This window comes from Sinohyriopsis cumingii, chromosome 12, assembly GCF_028554795.1.
Source record: "Sinohyriopsis cumingii isolate HCF-2022 chromosome 12, ASM2855479v2, whole genome shotgun sequence".
NCBI lineage: Eukaryota > Metazoa > Mollusca > Bivalvia > Unionida > Unionidae > Sinohyriopsis > Sinohyriopsis cumingii.
The window spans coordinates 78,584,628-78,601,129 of record NC_142972.1 but is presented as its reverse complement, the minus strand read 5'-3'; the positions used below and the strand labels follow the sequence as shown (position 1 = coordinate 78,601,129).

The window sequence follows — 16,502 nt, the reverse complement described above, 5'->3', positions numbered from 1 at the left end:
CTATTGTTTAAATGATTCTCATGGTGATGAAACTTAAATGAATATTTAAACTCTTTATGTTATCATCACATTATCAAGGGGGAGGTAACCTGATCTACTCGGCTCCAACCAGTGCTGGGAAGACAATGGTAGCTGAACTTCTTGTATTGAAGAAAGTGTTGGAGACCAGAAAGAAAGCAATCATAATTCTTCCTTTTGTCTCTGTCACCAGAGAAAAGATGTTCTCATTGCAGGTGAAATTTTATTCTTGTAATTGTAGTGTTTACTTTTGTTTAAATTTTTTTAGTCTAGAAAAACAGATGTAGGTGCATAAACTTGTACCCGTTACCATCTGACCATTGGTTACATTTTGTTGTTTGGCTCAGTGATGCCATGTGTATTCCATGAACTCATTTCTGGTTGATTTGTTTGTAACTTCAGACATTCAGTAAGAAAAGAAGTTTAAGAAAATGTCTTAAGCACTGGTCTACTTCTTCAAGCTATTTGTTTGTTTAGGGCAAAGTTGTCATTTGCATCTATCAAGAAATGTCATTTATACATAAACATTGTGATAACGATTTTCTTCTCAGACTAACTCTCTAACTGCCAGAAAATTGTACGGTCAATATGTTTTAATCTGATCTCATTGTCAAGTATTACTTTGGTATTATTATTGTACTATTATTGTACACTGATTATTGGGATTGTTAATTGCAGGTAATTGAAAAACAGACCATTGTAATTCAGAAGAGGAGTAATTTCATTTGCATTTTATTTGCATTGGATGAATAGGATTAGGCTATATATTTTCATTAGCTTTTGATTTTGTCTTACCTACATTTTCAGATTATCCTACCCACATTATCAGATTATCCTACCTACATTATCAGATTGCCTTACCTGTATTATCAGATTATCCTACCTACATTATCAGATTATCCTACCTACATTATCAAATTGTCTTATTTTCATTATCAGATTGCCTTACCTGCATTATCAGTTTGCCTTATCTTCATTTATCAGATTGCCTGACCTGCATTATTTGATTGTCTAGTGCATAATGCTGCCCTAATACTGAAACTGCTTCTCTGGATGGAATATGTTTATTTGTAATTTTTATTGGCAAAAGAACAAGAAATAATGACAGTAGTGGGATGAAATTTTGGCTGAATCAGTGAGCAGTTTATCCCACAAAAATGGTACCATCCTGTTTAAATTGCACACATATGGAAACTGCATCCCACCATAGTGGATGGACAACACTTGACATTGGTATTGCATCCTACCTTATTGGTTGGGCAACACTTGACATTGGCATTGCATCCTACCTTATTGGATGGGCAACACTTGACATCGGTAATGAATCCTGCCTTATTGGATGGACAACATTTGACATTGGTACTGCATCCTGCCTTATTGGATATACAACATTTGACATTGGTATTGCATCCTGCCTTATTGGATGGACAATACTTGACATTGGTATTGCATCCTGCCTTATTGGCTGGACAACATTTGACATTGGTATTGCATCCTGCCTTATTGGATGGACAACATTTGACATTGGTATTGCATCCTGCCTTATTGGATGGACAACACTTGACATTGGTATTACATCCTGCCTTATTGGATGGACAAAACTTGACATTGGTATTGCATCCTGCCTTATTGGATGGACAACATTTGACATTGGTCTTGTTTTTCCAATGGAACTGATACTCAAGGTTTTGCACATTTCCAAAATTTATTTTAATATTTTTCTTTCACATTTGTCTCAAAGAGGTAAAAGTTTTCAACATAATAAAAAAAATCAGAGTCACTGTGATATCACCCAACATGTGTTATGACTCTGTGGTCACAAACTTAAGTAACAGAGAAGAAGCAGATCCAACAAGTTTATAAAACTGAACAAAGAATTTAATTATCAGTTATATATGAAAAATGTGAGAGAGGAACTTACAGTATTATGAAGTGTATCCAAACTAGTCCTTATAGAGGTCTATGAAAGTCCTAAACGAATGAAAAGTTACTTGCAATTTTCAATGCCAGAAATGTACTGGTCCTCCAAGAACCCTGACATTGTCAATATGGTGTTGTTCAGAATTCCTCTGAATTATTTATAACAGTTTCAGAATAATATTGTAGTTCAAAAAATGAGCACCTTTTATGTCCACTGGACAATCCAAACAAATGTTTTTCCTTCTATGCCCACTGAACAATCCAAACAAATGTTTTTCCTTCTATGTCCACTGCACAATCCAAACAAATGTTTTTCCTTTCGAATAGTATCCAAGTACAACATAAAACATTTTTGCAGACTTACAACAGGAATACAATAAGTGTGAATGACTTCAAAATTCGAAATGAATCTTATTGCTTAATTTTCTCCTTATACACTGTGACTGTACTTTGTAATAGACTAAATGTGACAGCAGACACTATTTATTTTGCATCAAATTAAGCATATTCATGTGACCTCATGCAGTGAATGGAAAGTTACAGAATTATCCTGGAAATGTAGAAATCCCATGTCACTAAGTAACTAGGTGCCATTTTTAAGTCTTATTATTAAGATTATTATTAATAATTGTCAACACATATGTATACATCTATTTATAGATCCTATGGAGTTTGTGTTCTTAACAGAGCCAGGTCATATACACAATTTATAAAAAGGTATTCTATGCAGCTTACAACTATAAATACAAATCACAAAAATTAAATAAAATCATGTACCAGGAGTTATATACATAACTCAGGGGAGATGTGGACTAGGCAGAACACACAGGGACTAATAGATTTTGAAAATTGCTGGTGGTTGGGTCAACAAAATGCATGTATTAATGTAAAATTCAAGTCCTGAGTTATAAAATTCTTCCCAAAACTTTACTTTCTTACTCATTGTAGCAACTGTACCAGGATGCTGGGATCCGGGTGGGTGGATACATGAGTCACCATGCACCATCTGGGGGGTTCAGCAGCATCGATGTAGCTGTATGTACTATTGAGAAGGGCAATGGTCTCATCAACAGAATGCTAGAGGAAAACAAACTGGATCAGCTGGGTAATTTCAAAATGAATATAGCTCTTCACTGATCATTAGACAGATGTTTATAGGATTGCCCACACTATGAATGATGGGATGGCAGATATCTGTTGTAAATTGAATTGACAAAGTTCGGCTTTTGTTGTGGATATTATTCTTAAGATCCCTATACCATTACAAAAAAGTATAGGATACACAAAGCTTAATAGAATCTAGCATTTGTTGTACAAGATTAGTGGCAATTTTGCATCATAGAAACCTTATCTGGCTTATCTGTTACAAGGTGATTAGTCCTATAGGCTTTTTTTACATCATTATAGAATTATCGTGTACATGGGATTTTAAACTAGTCTTCATTAGATATGAATGCTAAGGAATAAGGTTAATAATGCTATGTGTCATAAACTGCTTGCAGCAAGTTTTGAATATTGTTCTCTTCAGCAAGTGATATAGCCTACTGTTCTAAAGGTGTATAGGTGTATTGTACTATACTGTTCAGCAAGTGGCATATTGTACTGTTACAAACATGTAAATTATATGAAAAAGCAGCATAATACAACATGTGACTTTGTACTGTTAAAAAGATAGCATATTGTATTAGTCAGGAACTGTTCAACAAGTAGGTTATTGTACTATTAAACAAGTGGCATATTTTACTTTTCCGCAAGAGGCCTATTGTATGATTAAGCAAGTGTTTTACTGTACTATTCAAGAAATGGCATATTGTACTATTCAACAAGCAATGTGTACTGTAGAACATGTGGCATGTTGTACTTTTCAACAAGTGGCATATTTTGCTATTCAACAAGTTTTATTTTACTATTCAAAAAATGGCTTATTGTACTTTTCAACAAACGGTACATTGTACTATTCAAGTGGCATATTGTACTATTCAGCAAATAGCATATTGTACTTTTCAACAAATGGCATATTCTACTATTCAACAAATGGCATTTTGTACTAGTCAACAAATGACATGTACTATTCAACAAATGGCATATTGTACTATTCAGCAAGCAACGTGTACTGTAGAACATGTGGCTTATTGTACTTTTCAACAAACGGTATTTATAGGTTACTGCATTTGTATGGGAAAATATGAACAAGTTTTCGGATGGAATACTGCACGAACTTGTGAGTGCAGTATATCCTTCCGAAAAAAATGAGTTCATATTTTCCCATAAAAATGCAGTAACCTTTTTATTATATGCTCATTTTTTTATTCTACCTAAGGTTTAATTATATAAACAAAATACACTACAAGAAACAACGTAAATGAATGAATGCTGTATTCCAAACTAAATACACAAGCGCAGATTTGACATTACACAATGACATCATTATTAATGCGCACATAACTCCGCCCAGATAAATTTGAACTTAGTCGCGCTCGACATAACTTTGGAAAGAAAATGGCGTGTCTAGTTAAAATTGAAATTTGCAGTCATATTGTGAATGAATGCGCATTGCAACAACTTTTCCATTTGATCTGGAATGAATATATTTTGGTATTTTGTTTCGATTCGATGAAAGTTTGTGATTTTGGACTGGATTCGTCTGTGCAAATTGTACATGAAATACATCGGATTGAAGTAGCGCGGGAGAAGCATGTTTACGTCTGCAAATGTGTTTCTGTTTCTGTCATTGAATGTTTGAAATCATAACGTGTGAAAAATATGCAGTGATCAAAAAGACGCTATGGAATTTAATGTTTATATCATTTTGAGTGCAGTAAGGAGGATGCAATTGCACTTATCATCGAAATTACAGCACAATTTCGAAAGGTGTAATCCAGATTGAAAACCTATGACATGGCTCATGTAATTCAAATTTGCAGAATTAAGAAAAAACATTTTGAGGAAATTCAGGATGTAAAACTGTAAGTATATTTTATTTTGCCATTCTTATCACCAGATAAAGAAGACAGTATATGCCTTGTCACTTGTATGTTATTTGTAAGGACCTAATCTTCGGTCTTTTATATAATGTAGCTAGCCTAAATCCGTAACATTGTATCAACGCGGAATGTGCCAAAACAGCTTGGTCTTATTGCAGTCCACGAAACATGTTTTAGTTCATTCAGAAACAAATTTAAACAACCACAATGTAAAGAGCCTCTTACGCGAGTGTATATGATTTGTTTACAAATCAAAAGTGCATCTGCGTCATTGTTTGTTTACAATAGAAAGTAGTTCCTTTATTCATGTTAATGCTATATGTGTATTGTCACACACGTTCAGTATCAGGGAATATTGAATGGTTCTGACAATGTAAAGTTAACGGGGGGAAAAATGAGCATATAATAAATTGTACTATTCAACAAATGGCATATTCTACTATTCAACAAATGGCATATTGTACTAATCAACAAATGACATGTACTATTCAACAAATGGCATATTGTACTATTCAAAAAATGGTATATTGTACTATTCAACTAATGGCTTATAGTACTATTCAGCAAGTGGGATATTATACTATTCAACAAGTGGCATATTGTACTATTCAACAAATGGCATATTGTACTTTTCAACAAGTGGGATATTGTACTATTCAATAAGTGGGATATTGTACTATTCAACAAATGGCATATTGTACTTTTCAACAATTGTACTTTTCAACAAATGGCTTATTGTACTATTCAACAAGTGGGATGTTGTACTATTCAACAAATGGCATATTGTACTTTTCAACAATTGTACTTTTCAACAAATGGCATATTCTACTATTCAACAAGTGGGATGTTGTACTATTCAACAAGTGGCATATTGTACTATTCAACAAATGGCCTATCATATTATTAATCAATTTTTTATTCATCTTCTGATTTCTGCAGATTGTACAATCTGTTTGTTCTAAGAATGCAATAATTAGCATTAATCAATAATTTTACTACATGACTCCATTTGAGATATCACACTAGGTTAATTGCATCTACCTGACTGAACTAACTGGTCATTATTGTGTCCCATGCATGAGTCTATTTGCCTTTCATGTGATATGTTTTTGTTTTAACCCTTGTTGGTCAAATTTGACTATCTGGTCTGGAAAACATAAAACCCTTGTTAGTCTAATTTGTCTATCTGATCTGGAAATCAAAACATTTATTGGTCAGATTTGATCATCTGGCCTAGCAATGTTTCAAACTGAGTTGGTCTGACTTGGACATCTGGCCTGGAAATTTTAAAACCTTTGTTGCTCTAATTTGGCCAACTGGCCTAAAATTCTTAAAACCCTTGTCGGTCAGATTTGGCCATCTGGCCTAGAAATCTTAAAACCTGTATTGGTCTAATCTGGCCTAGAAATCTTAAAACCTGTGTTGGTCTAATCTGGCCTAGAAATCTTAAAACCTGTGTTGGTCTAATCTGGCCTAGAAATCTTAAAACCTGTGTTGGGTTAATCTGGCCATCTGGTCTAGAAATCTTAAAACCTGTGTTGGTCTAATCTGGCCAAGAAATCTTAAAGCCTGTGTTGGTCTAATCTGGCCTAGAAATCTTAAAGCCTGTGTTGGTCTAATCTGGCCTAGAAATCTTAAAGCCTGTGTTGGTCTAATCTGGCCAAGAAATCTTAAAGCCTGTGTTGGTCTAATCTGGCCTAGAAATCTTAAAGCCTGTGTTGGTCTAATCTGGCCTAGAAATCTTAAAGTCTGTGTTGATCTAATCTGGCCAAGAAATCTTAAAACCTGTGTTGGTCTAATCTGACCTCGAAATCTTAAAACCAGTGTTGGGTTAATTTGGCAATCTGGCATAGAAATCTTGAAACCCTTGAGCTTGAGTCTGAAAGTTTCTTGTGATCAGTTGCAAATTATATGAAATCTGAAAGTTTATTTTTGATTGACTGATGGTGGTACACAATCAAAGAATCCTAGACTATTGTCTCCAGGCCAATAGCAATACATAGGTACCATTTTTCCCCATGGTAATATGGTTATTATTGCTAACAATTTGTTGATTTTTGTCATAAACAGTTCAGAAAGTCCACTATTATACTATAACACATTTTGTCAATGATTTCTGGAAATTTAGAACATTAACTTTGCATACAGAGGGAACAAAACTGAAAGAATTGAAAACTCAAAACCTTAATGTTAATTTACTTTTTAGGTCACACCCATACTTTTCCCATAATAATGTATTGTACTCTTGGTTGTAGTAATATGATTAGCTTTAAAAGGCTTTATTGTTTAAAATCAAAGGTACTAATTATAAATCTTATATTTACAAACTATTACTTCATTTCTGTGTGTACAATTTATCGAGTCACTCTAAGTAGCAGCTTGAATTATAATATAGGTATTGTTGTTGTGGTTGAGTTGCACCAACTCGGAGACTCACAGTGGGGTTATTTATTAAACAAGTATTGTTGTAGATGAGTTTCACCTGCTTTGAGACTGACACAGCATCTATTTATCCTATCAGTGTTTTGATGTCGATGAGTTACACCTGCTTGGAGACTTACACTGGGGCTATTTTATACAGGTGTTATTGTTATTGATGAGCTACACCTGCTTGGAGATTGTCACATACGATATTTATTATACAGGTATCATTGTTGTTGATGAGTTACACCTGCTTGGAGACTTACACTGGGGCTATTTTATACAGGTGTTATTGTTATTGATGAGCTACACCTGCTTGGAGATTGTCACATACGATATTTATTATACAGGTATCATTGTTGTTGATGAGTTACACCTGCTTGGAGATTGTCACATACGATATTTATTATACAGGTATCATTGTTGTTGATGAGTTACACCAGCTTGGAGACTGACACTGGGGGCTGTTTATTATCCAGGTATTATTATTGCAGACAAAATACACCTGATCAGAGACTGACACAGAGGCTATTTACTATAAGGTATTGTTGTGGATGAGTTAAACCTGCATGGAAACTTACATGGGTTATTTATTACACAGCTGTTATTGTTGATGGACTCTTTATTTATACAGATGTTATTCTTGTAGATGAGTTAACCTTCTTAAACACTTACAGAGGACTATTTATTTACACTTAATATTCTTGAAGATGCTTGGTGACTGAAAGAGGAGCTATTTATTATACAGCTGTTATTGTTGTGGATGAGTCATAACTGCATGAAGACTGGCACACAGGTTCTATTGATTATACAGGTGTTATTGTTGTAAATGAATTACACCTACATAGAGGCTCACACAGAGGCTATTTATTTTACAGGCATTATTGTTGTGGATGAGTTACACCTGCTTGGAGACTCACACCGGGGATATTTATTAGAACTGCTTCTGACCAAAATCTGCTACATGATGAAGAAAACTGTCCAGCAGCCTAACCAGTAAGTATTTTTTTTAATAATGTATTGACTGATTCATGTTTGGTTGCAAAACTTAACTTCAAAGAGTGAGCAGATATGACATTTACGAAAGGAGTTGAAAATTAAAAATAATTCTGAGCCCCAGGGAGAAAAACAAATTTTTCAAAAAGTATGTGAATTTCATACAAAATTATGTTTATTACTTCATATAATTACTAGCCTTTGCTCAGTGATCATACAGGTATTCATTGGTGAGGACTTTAATTATATTCAGACACCATACAACTAATCTGATGAAGTAACTGACATTACCAAAAATTCATATAATGAATTATCAAACATGTGCATTTTTAACAAAAAGAAGTATCAGCAGTCAGGTTTTAAAAAGTTGTATTGAATGATTAATGCTGCATAGTCATTTCAGTATAACCATCTGGACAGATGTAACGAAGAGTAAAATACAAAACTTTTTACTGCTGTATTATCTTTCCATGCCAGTGGATTTTCAGCAAACTATGCATACATTACTGAGGAAAGACAATTTGTACAACTATTCAAATTCCTTGAATTTGATCAGTTGCCTTGAAACCTCCATGAAGTTTTCTAAGTGGGTTTTGTTCCTGGTTGAAAAACTTCTGAAGATTGTCGGAACTCTTTAAATTACCGATGGAAATACAAAACATTTAAACTAAATCAAATATATCACTTCTTAAATGTAAAGATTTTACAGATTTTACCAAGATAATAAATAAATAAAAAGTATTTACAGATTTTACCAAGATAATAAATAAATAAAAAGTATAAAATTGTGTGATTGAAAAACAACACTGGTAGTTACCAGATGGAATAGCATCCATTGCAGGATGGAAACTTGTCTTTTTCAGTTACATATGGAAAAAAGTTGATTTCTGTGAAAAAAGATTACACTTTTAAAACTTAAGTCTTGAAAAATCATTATAAATGTCCTTGAAAAAAATCTTGTGGATTGTATGATCCATGAAACATAAGTCTTGCATGACCAAGTGTTTAAACTTGGAGCAACTCAAGTGTCCAATGACCATGATTATAATATACAGCTTTCCTTATCTTTTGTATGTCCAGAATAACTAATTTTGTGTATCTTTCAAGGAATCAGTTGTCATCATCCCAAGCTGTACAGATCGTTGGTATGAGTGCCACTCTGCCCAATCTGGATCTTCTGGCAAGGTGGCTTAAGGCCGATCTGTTCCACACAGATTATCGTCCTGTTCCTCTGACAGAATGCGTTAAAATAGGATCTAATGTGTATGATAATAGCATGACAGTCATTAGAACTATTGATCCAAATGTTGTTGTCAAAGGAGATGATGATCATGTGATCCCACTTTGTGTGGAGACACTGCGTGAAAACCACTCCATCCTGATATTCTGTCCAACAAAGAACTGGTGTGAGAAACTGGCTGAGACGATTGCCAGGGAGTTTTATAACATGATGAAAAACCCACTTCCTACAGGCTCAAACCAAGGCACAGGTATGTATAATGTTCAAGTAATATGTAAATATCAAAGATCGTAATTTCACTAAATGAAAACTGAACAGTGATTTTAATTAATATTTTGTTGTCAGACTTAATAGAAGACTTGGTTTTGTATATTCCCACCGCAATGCAACATGGATACATAGTAATATTTATGTCCATGTGTCTATTTCTGCGTTTACCTGGCACAATCGGCCACTCTAGTGCCCTAGTGGTTAGAGCATCTGCCTCAGATGTGGGAGGTTGTGGTTTCGAATCCCGGTTGAGTCAGACCAAAGACTTATAAAAATAGTACTAACGCCTTGCTAGGCATTCAGCATTAAAAGGTTAATGTTGGGACTGGACAACCTGGTGTCAGGATAATGTGACAGGATGGGACACTATGCCCCAGTGCCAGACATCACTATAAAAAGTACCCCACTGTAGACATAGTAGTAATATGACTGATTGTTTTTTAAAGCTACATAAAAAAAAAATTATACACACACAAACACACACACACCTGACACAATCTCAGTAATGCAACTAATCCTGCATTTTTTGATGGACTGCCATGAAACCTGGTAATTATGATCCATCACCTGAAAATGTTTGTCGACATAGCTCTTTGTTCTCGCATGTTTTGTCCTGCAACTTACTGCAGTAGGCAAAAGAATCTTGTGAATGCAGCTTGTTTTGCAGTTTTTATGGATTGCTGTGAACCTTGGTGCATAATGGGCATCATTTAAAGAGGCTCATTTTTGACAAATCTTTGTTCTCTCATGGTTTTTGTAAGAGTTGTTGCCCTTTTTGACTTACAGCTGGATGCATTGTAGAGCAGAAGTTTGTGAATGAATCTGCCCTTGCAGTTTTATGTGTATTGTTTACACTTTTTACACATTATGGTGATCATCAGAAGATATGCATCTGGAGAAGTCATTGTAATCACACTTTTTCACAAGAGTTATGTCCCTTTTATACTATAGACACATCTTTATTTAGCAAATTGCTTACCATTTCTCTAGTTACTGTTGAGATTCAAGCATCATCTAAACATTAGCCTTACAACAGGAAATAAAAATTACCATTTTACCACTGACCACCACCACGCAAAAAAATGTTAAAACCTTAATCATAGAGCAACATCTTTGTATATTAATATGGATAACTACTTAATTCATATTAATGATAATCACCTCACTTGGCACTCAGCATTAAGAGGTTAGTATTAGGACTGGTTGGCCTAGTGTCTGGATAATATGACTGGATGGGACATGATGCAGCATCATGCTCAAGCACTATGCATCACTATAAAATGCATTGCTCAAAGAATTTTTTTTTAGACGCAGGCCATGGGCTGATGATTTAAATAAACTCACATGCCCTGACTGAAATTCCAGACTCCAATTTTCACATGCCCAAAATTTCCCCTTTTTTAATATTGCCACACAATGTTGCAAAAGCTACAATTCGAATAGAAATTCAATAGGGTTCAGAGGTATTTGAAGGTAAATGCAAATGTCACTAACGTTTATCACTACACTGGCATGCTTTACAAAGTAAAACTCTGTCAACCAACAAGAGTTCTGAAATTGATTTTTGTTGGGCTTAGCTGATGGTTAACCTAAATCGGTTTAATAAATGAATAACACTTAACACTATTTCGCCCACTGAAATAATCATGCTTTGCACTCTATATATGCAATGAAATCCGACTTCAAAGAAATGTTGCCGCTATTCACAAACTTGTCAAAAATATAATGCATATGGCTTAAACATTCTAATTCAAGGCAATAATGTGTAATAACTTTTGTTTTTGTACACACATCTAGCGTCTCTTTGATTTACCTATAATGGGTTGTTCCACTTTCTGATCCTACCTATGCAAATTAGTACAATGGGCACACCGACTGCAGCCTGCTAACACATCTCACTAGCTAGTGTCAGCCAGTTAATAAGTAATATGTGAAATGGTGGTTTATACCTGACCTCATTGTCTTTAATTGCCACTATTTAAACTGCCCAAGGGATAGTTTTACATCAGCTCCAATCATGACTGTTTGTACATGCTAGATATAATGGGCAGATACTGAAAGTGTTTTTGCTTTTTTAAAACATTACAGAAAATTGTGCTTTCTCAAAAAATGGCCATGTCAGTGAGTTTGTAAGTAAAAATTTGTAATTTAAAATCAGATCTCAATTTTACACATAGGACAGTGATGATCTGAGTAAATTGCACTGTGTTATGTCAAGTATGTCAACATCTTGAAAATACATTTACACATTTCATCAGTGTGATCGAAGTTTACATGTACATTTACCGATTCAGTTTTAAAGTTCGAACAACCCGCAACAAAACTGGATGTTTCTGTGTGTTTGTTTTTGAGAATTGTGTACACCAGTTATACCACATAACGTTCCTTTCCTCATCATAATTCAGCCATTTCTTGTCTTTTGTCCATTTCTTCTGAAATTTTCCATTATGCTTTTCCTTATCATAAGAATTATTCCTCATCATTCTCATTGGGTGGCCGAGTGGTCTAAAGGCTCTCCTTTACGGATCACTGCCATCTAACCTCTGTCTGCTTGGGTTCCAGTCTCGGATGCGGCCAATGTGGTTATGTTAGAAAGCTTGCCAGTAGCTTCTTGAGGGTTGGTGGTTCTTTCCTGGGATTTCCCGGGTTCTTCCTCCACCATTAATACTGGCCGCCATGTATAGCCTATCGTGTGCTGAAAAATGGCATTGAACCTAACAACAACAACAACAACATCATCATTCTCATTCAACTTTTGCTTTTTTTCCAGTGGCTGAACACCTTCTATCATATGCCACATTTTGCCTGTCTTATGAGGAGGGAATTGTGCCTTGTTTTGAAATATGAGATGTTATAGTATAGCTGACGCAAATTATTTAAATCAAGAAAAGGAATGGCACAGTGACCTTTATATAAGAAAGTCAGAGCAAGAAACACGTTTCAAAACACATGTTTTTGCCCCGTCCCACAATTAAATGGCCTCTTCCTAACAAAGACTTAATTTCAGCGGATGTTCTTCATGATCGAAGCAGTGGCTATTGTAAACACTGTTATAAAATATTATCATCAGAAGATAATGTTAGTTTCAGCTTGGAAAAGGTGTGTTCCCATCAAACGAAGCCATCTGACACTTGGCGCATTGTATTTAACAGCTCCAATTATGGTATCATAAGTCGTAAGTTTGGTAATTGTTCCTAATTAATCGAACCTCAATGTATTGTTGAAATTAATAATAAGGCGGAAAATTTTCAAATCTTAGATGCCCATGCTCAGAGATTTTAATTCCCAACAAATGTACAGCATTCTCCTTGGATATCTTCATGTGTATTCAATAATATTTGTTCATTCTTGTAAGGGAAAAATATAAAAACTAATCTTATCATCAGAGAAAAATAGTTGTATGTGAAAGGATGTGTCAATAATGTAATTGTAATAAATTGATCTAATTCTTATAATTATTTTGATGGAAATGTAAAATATGTAGTTTCCTGTTTGTGACTGTTGGAGCGTTTGGGTAGCGAGCAAAAATAAAGAACCTTAAACAAAAAACGTGCAAACTAATTTCTTTGAATAGTTTTTGCAGTGTTCTTTTGTGTGGTATACCACTTTGTAGTTTGTTACTGTGGTCGAGTGAATAAAGTGTGATACCACATCATTTTTTCATTTAATTCGTTATCAGATTAACTAGGATCAATTACCAAACTTCCGTTGTTAATGATGGGACCATAATTTGCACTGTTAAGTGAAATGCACAAGATTGGATGGATTCTTGTTATAGAAATGCACCTTTCCGAGGCAGAAATTGAAATCATCTTCTCATGCTAATATTTTATGACTGTTTACAATGGCCACTGCATTGATTCTACAGAACATCTGCTAAGTCAAGTCTTTATTAGGGAATGGCGTAAACAAACGCAGACTATTGATAACCGAAACTTACTAGCCCATCGGACTATTAACATTATGAAAGTTACTAGTCCAACAGGAAATCTGCTAGCCTCTGGCTAGCGGACTACTGCTAATTTTGAGCCCTGAAGTGGTGTTTTTTGTGTGTGAAGATTACTGAATATTATCTTTTCTAAAAACAACTGGGGATTTGGTACAAAATTGTAATTTTAGCATGACATACTATGCTTCAATCTGATTAAAATCAGATCTCAATTTCACATAGGACAGTGGCAACCTGATTTAGATTGCACTGTGTTATGGAAGGTATATCGACATCTTGAAAATACATTTACACTTTTTATCAGCACAAAGTTTCCATAGGCAAATTAGAATTTGTTTTGACAACCCCAACAGGCACTTCACTTAGAATGCAGGACGGGCGTGATCTGAAAATTAGAGGGCCCAGGGCATGGGCTATCAGATTTTTTGGGGCACTGAACTGCCACACTGCAGACATCATAGCAATATAACTGTACATTTTTTAAGCTACATTAAAAATCCAATGACACACATGCTTACTCACACATAATGTCATTGTAAAAATGTTGTTCAGCTTCTTTTCAATTGAATTTTACTTCCCTTTGTTTGTGTGTTCTTTTGGTCATAAAACTTTCAACCAGAACATATATTTACTGCAACTTTCAATCCTGTGGAGTTCAGAGGAAAACATAAGTATATGGAACAAAGTTTATAATGAATTTAGCTTTTACAATATGTTTTTGGCTTGGGTGTTTACAGTATATTAATTGAATGGAGAGAAATGAATATTATTAAGAATGTGTCCCTTCATCATTGGTCATTTTTTTGGAAAGTTTGTGAATTTAAAGCATTAAGATGTAGAAATACTGATTGAAATGATTTTCAGCCTGTGATTTGTTTTTCTTTAAATACCTTATTTTGTATGAATAATGGAAGCTTCTTCTACTTGTTAGGATTTGTAAAGGCATCTAATCTGCTAGTTTTGCCGATAGACAGGGGCTCTCTGCTGGATGTGGTAGAACAGCTTAGGAGGAGTCCAGTAGGATTGGACCCAATCTTGGGGAAAACCATTCCTTATGGAGTTGCTTACCACCATGCAGGTATGGAACAAGAATTTTAAAGGCATTTAAAAGTCATATACTCACTCCAACCCTTTTCCATATGTCCATGAAATATTTTCCGCTAGAATATGGTTTATTCCTCACCCAGCGAAGTGTGATTCTAATATCAGTCTTCATGTCTAACGCATCATGGGGCTTATTGCAATAATAGCTAAATCATGCAGATAAAATAGGTTCAGAGTCTTTGGTTTAATCCAAGAGTTGAGGCAGAATTGTGCTTACTTTCCATGGATTTTTGGATGTAACCAGAAGTCTGGTAATTAAATGAAGGCTTTAATTTATTTATTATTTAATTTTTTTTAATTGTTCTACTTGCCAAGATGAATGTGACATAATCAATTTTCATGGTTTTGCAAAATATTAGATTTTCATTTGTATGTAAAGTCATTAATGTTGAAGGTGTTCTGTTGTTCGCACAGAATGATCATTGTTTATTGGTGAAAGGTGCACTATTATTTCTGCAGAATGATCATTGTTTGTTTGTGGAAGGTGTGCTGTTGTTTCCACAGAGTGAACATTATTTGTTGGTGGAAGGTATGCTATTGTTTCTACAGACAGATCATTGTTTTTTGGATCTTTAGATTTCTTGTTTGTAGCAATTGCAGAATCCACAAAGATTGCTATCCAATGAAAAATAATACTTTTGCAATACTATCTATTTTTATTTTCATGTTTGCATTAAAAGTTGTTACAACAGGATAAATGATAGTGTTATATTGTTGCTCCAGACCAACAGAACTACAACTGATAAACTATGGTCACTAATATATCTCAAGTGTACAGTCCAGCTAACAGTTAATATGTTTTGCTTGAGATACAGTAATTACTAATGAAAGTTTTCTACCTTAGCCTGAGTGCTGGATCGACTTATATAACGTAAGACAGTGATGTAATTTTTCCTTTTGACATGTGACAGTTTTTATGGTGTTGCCATTATTATTGTATTTAACCAAAATTTGGTAAACTTGATAAACACTCTTGCATGAAATGTATGACTTTTATCAGTTCCATAATTATAATCACTTGTGTGGGTGGCTTCAATTAAGTATTAAGAGGTAGAAGTTATTAATAGCCGTTCTGTTTGTTTTTGATTGTTTAACATTGAATCAATATATTTTGCATGGAAAAAGAAATCTTATTTAACCCTTTAAGCCCCGATCCCGTCTGTAGGCGTGATCCGGTTTCTGCATTCAATGGCCGATCCCGCCTGTAGTCGTGATTTTTTTACTGCATTCAATGGCCGATCCCGTCTCCAAGCGTGATGAATGTGTGTTAGATTCAACGTCTCTGATTGGTTAGAAATGGGTTTATTCCAAGAACTAACAACTATTAAACCAATCAGAAATGATTTTACTTTCATTTGCGGAAATTTGAATTGTTCAGAAGCTAAGGGCTCCTGTTTTGAAAGCGGTTTAACTACACGTGTTCTGGTCATGAAAAATCGTAAATGATGGCGGACGTAAGAGTGATTTTTGATGAGAGCAAAAATGAGGAGTTTCTCGGGTTTGATCTTGAAAATACTGAGCAAGCTGAGGAAAGATATGTTCATTAGTTGGATATTTTGTGAGATTTCGATTCGGACATAGAAGTTTCTGAGATTGAATC

General features: G+C 34.6%; 1 protein-coding gene across 1 annotated transcript in view; it reads left to right on the top strand.

The window, feature by feature from the left end:
- LOC149786796 (DNA polymerase theta-like) overlaps positions 1-16,502 on the top strand; it is an 81,682-nt gene that overhangs the window by 6,828 nt on the left and 58,352 nt on the right. The window contains exons 5-9 of the mRNA XM_089975981.1: positions 79-233; positions 2,887-3,043; positions 8,222-8,339; positions 9,447-9,829; positions 14,730-14,876. Of these exons, the coding sequence (XP_089832107.1) occupies positions 79-233; positions 2,887-3,043; positions 8,222-8,339; positions 9,447-9,829; positions 14,730-14,876 (960 nt within the window). The remainder of the gene's footprint in view (positions 1-78; positions 234-2,886; positions 3,044-8,221; positions 8,340-9,446; positions 9,830-14,729; positions 14,877-16,502) is intronic.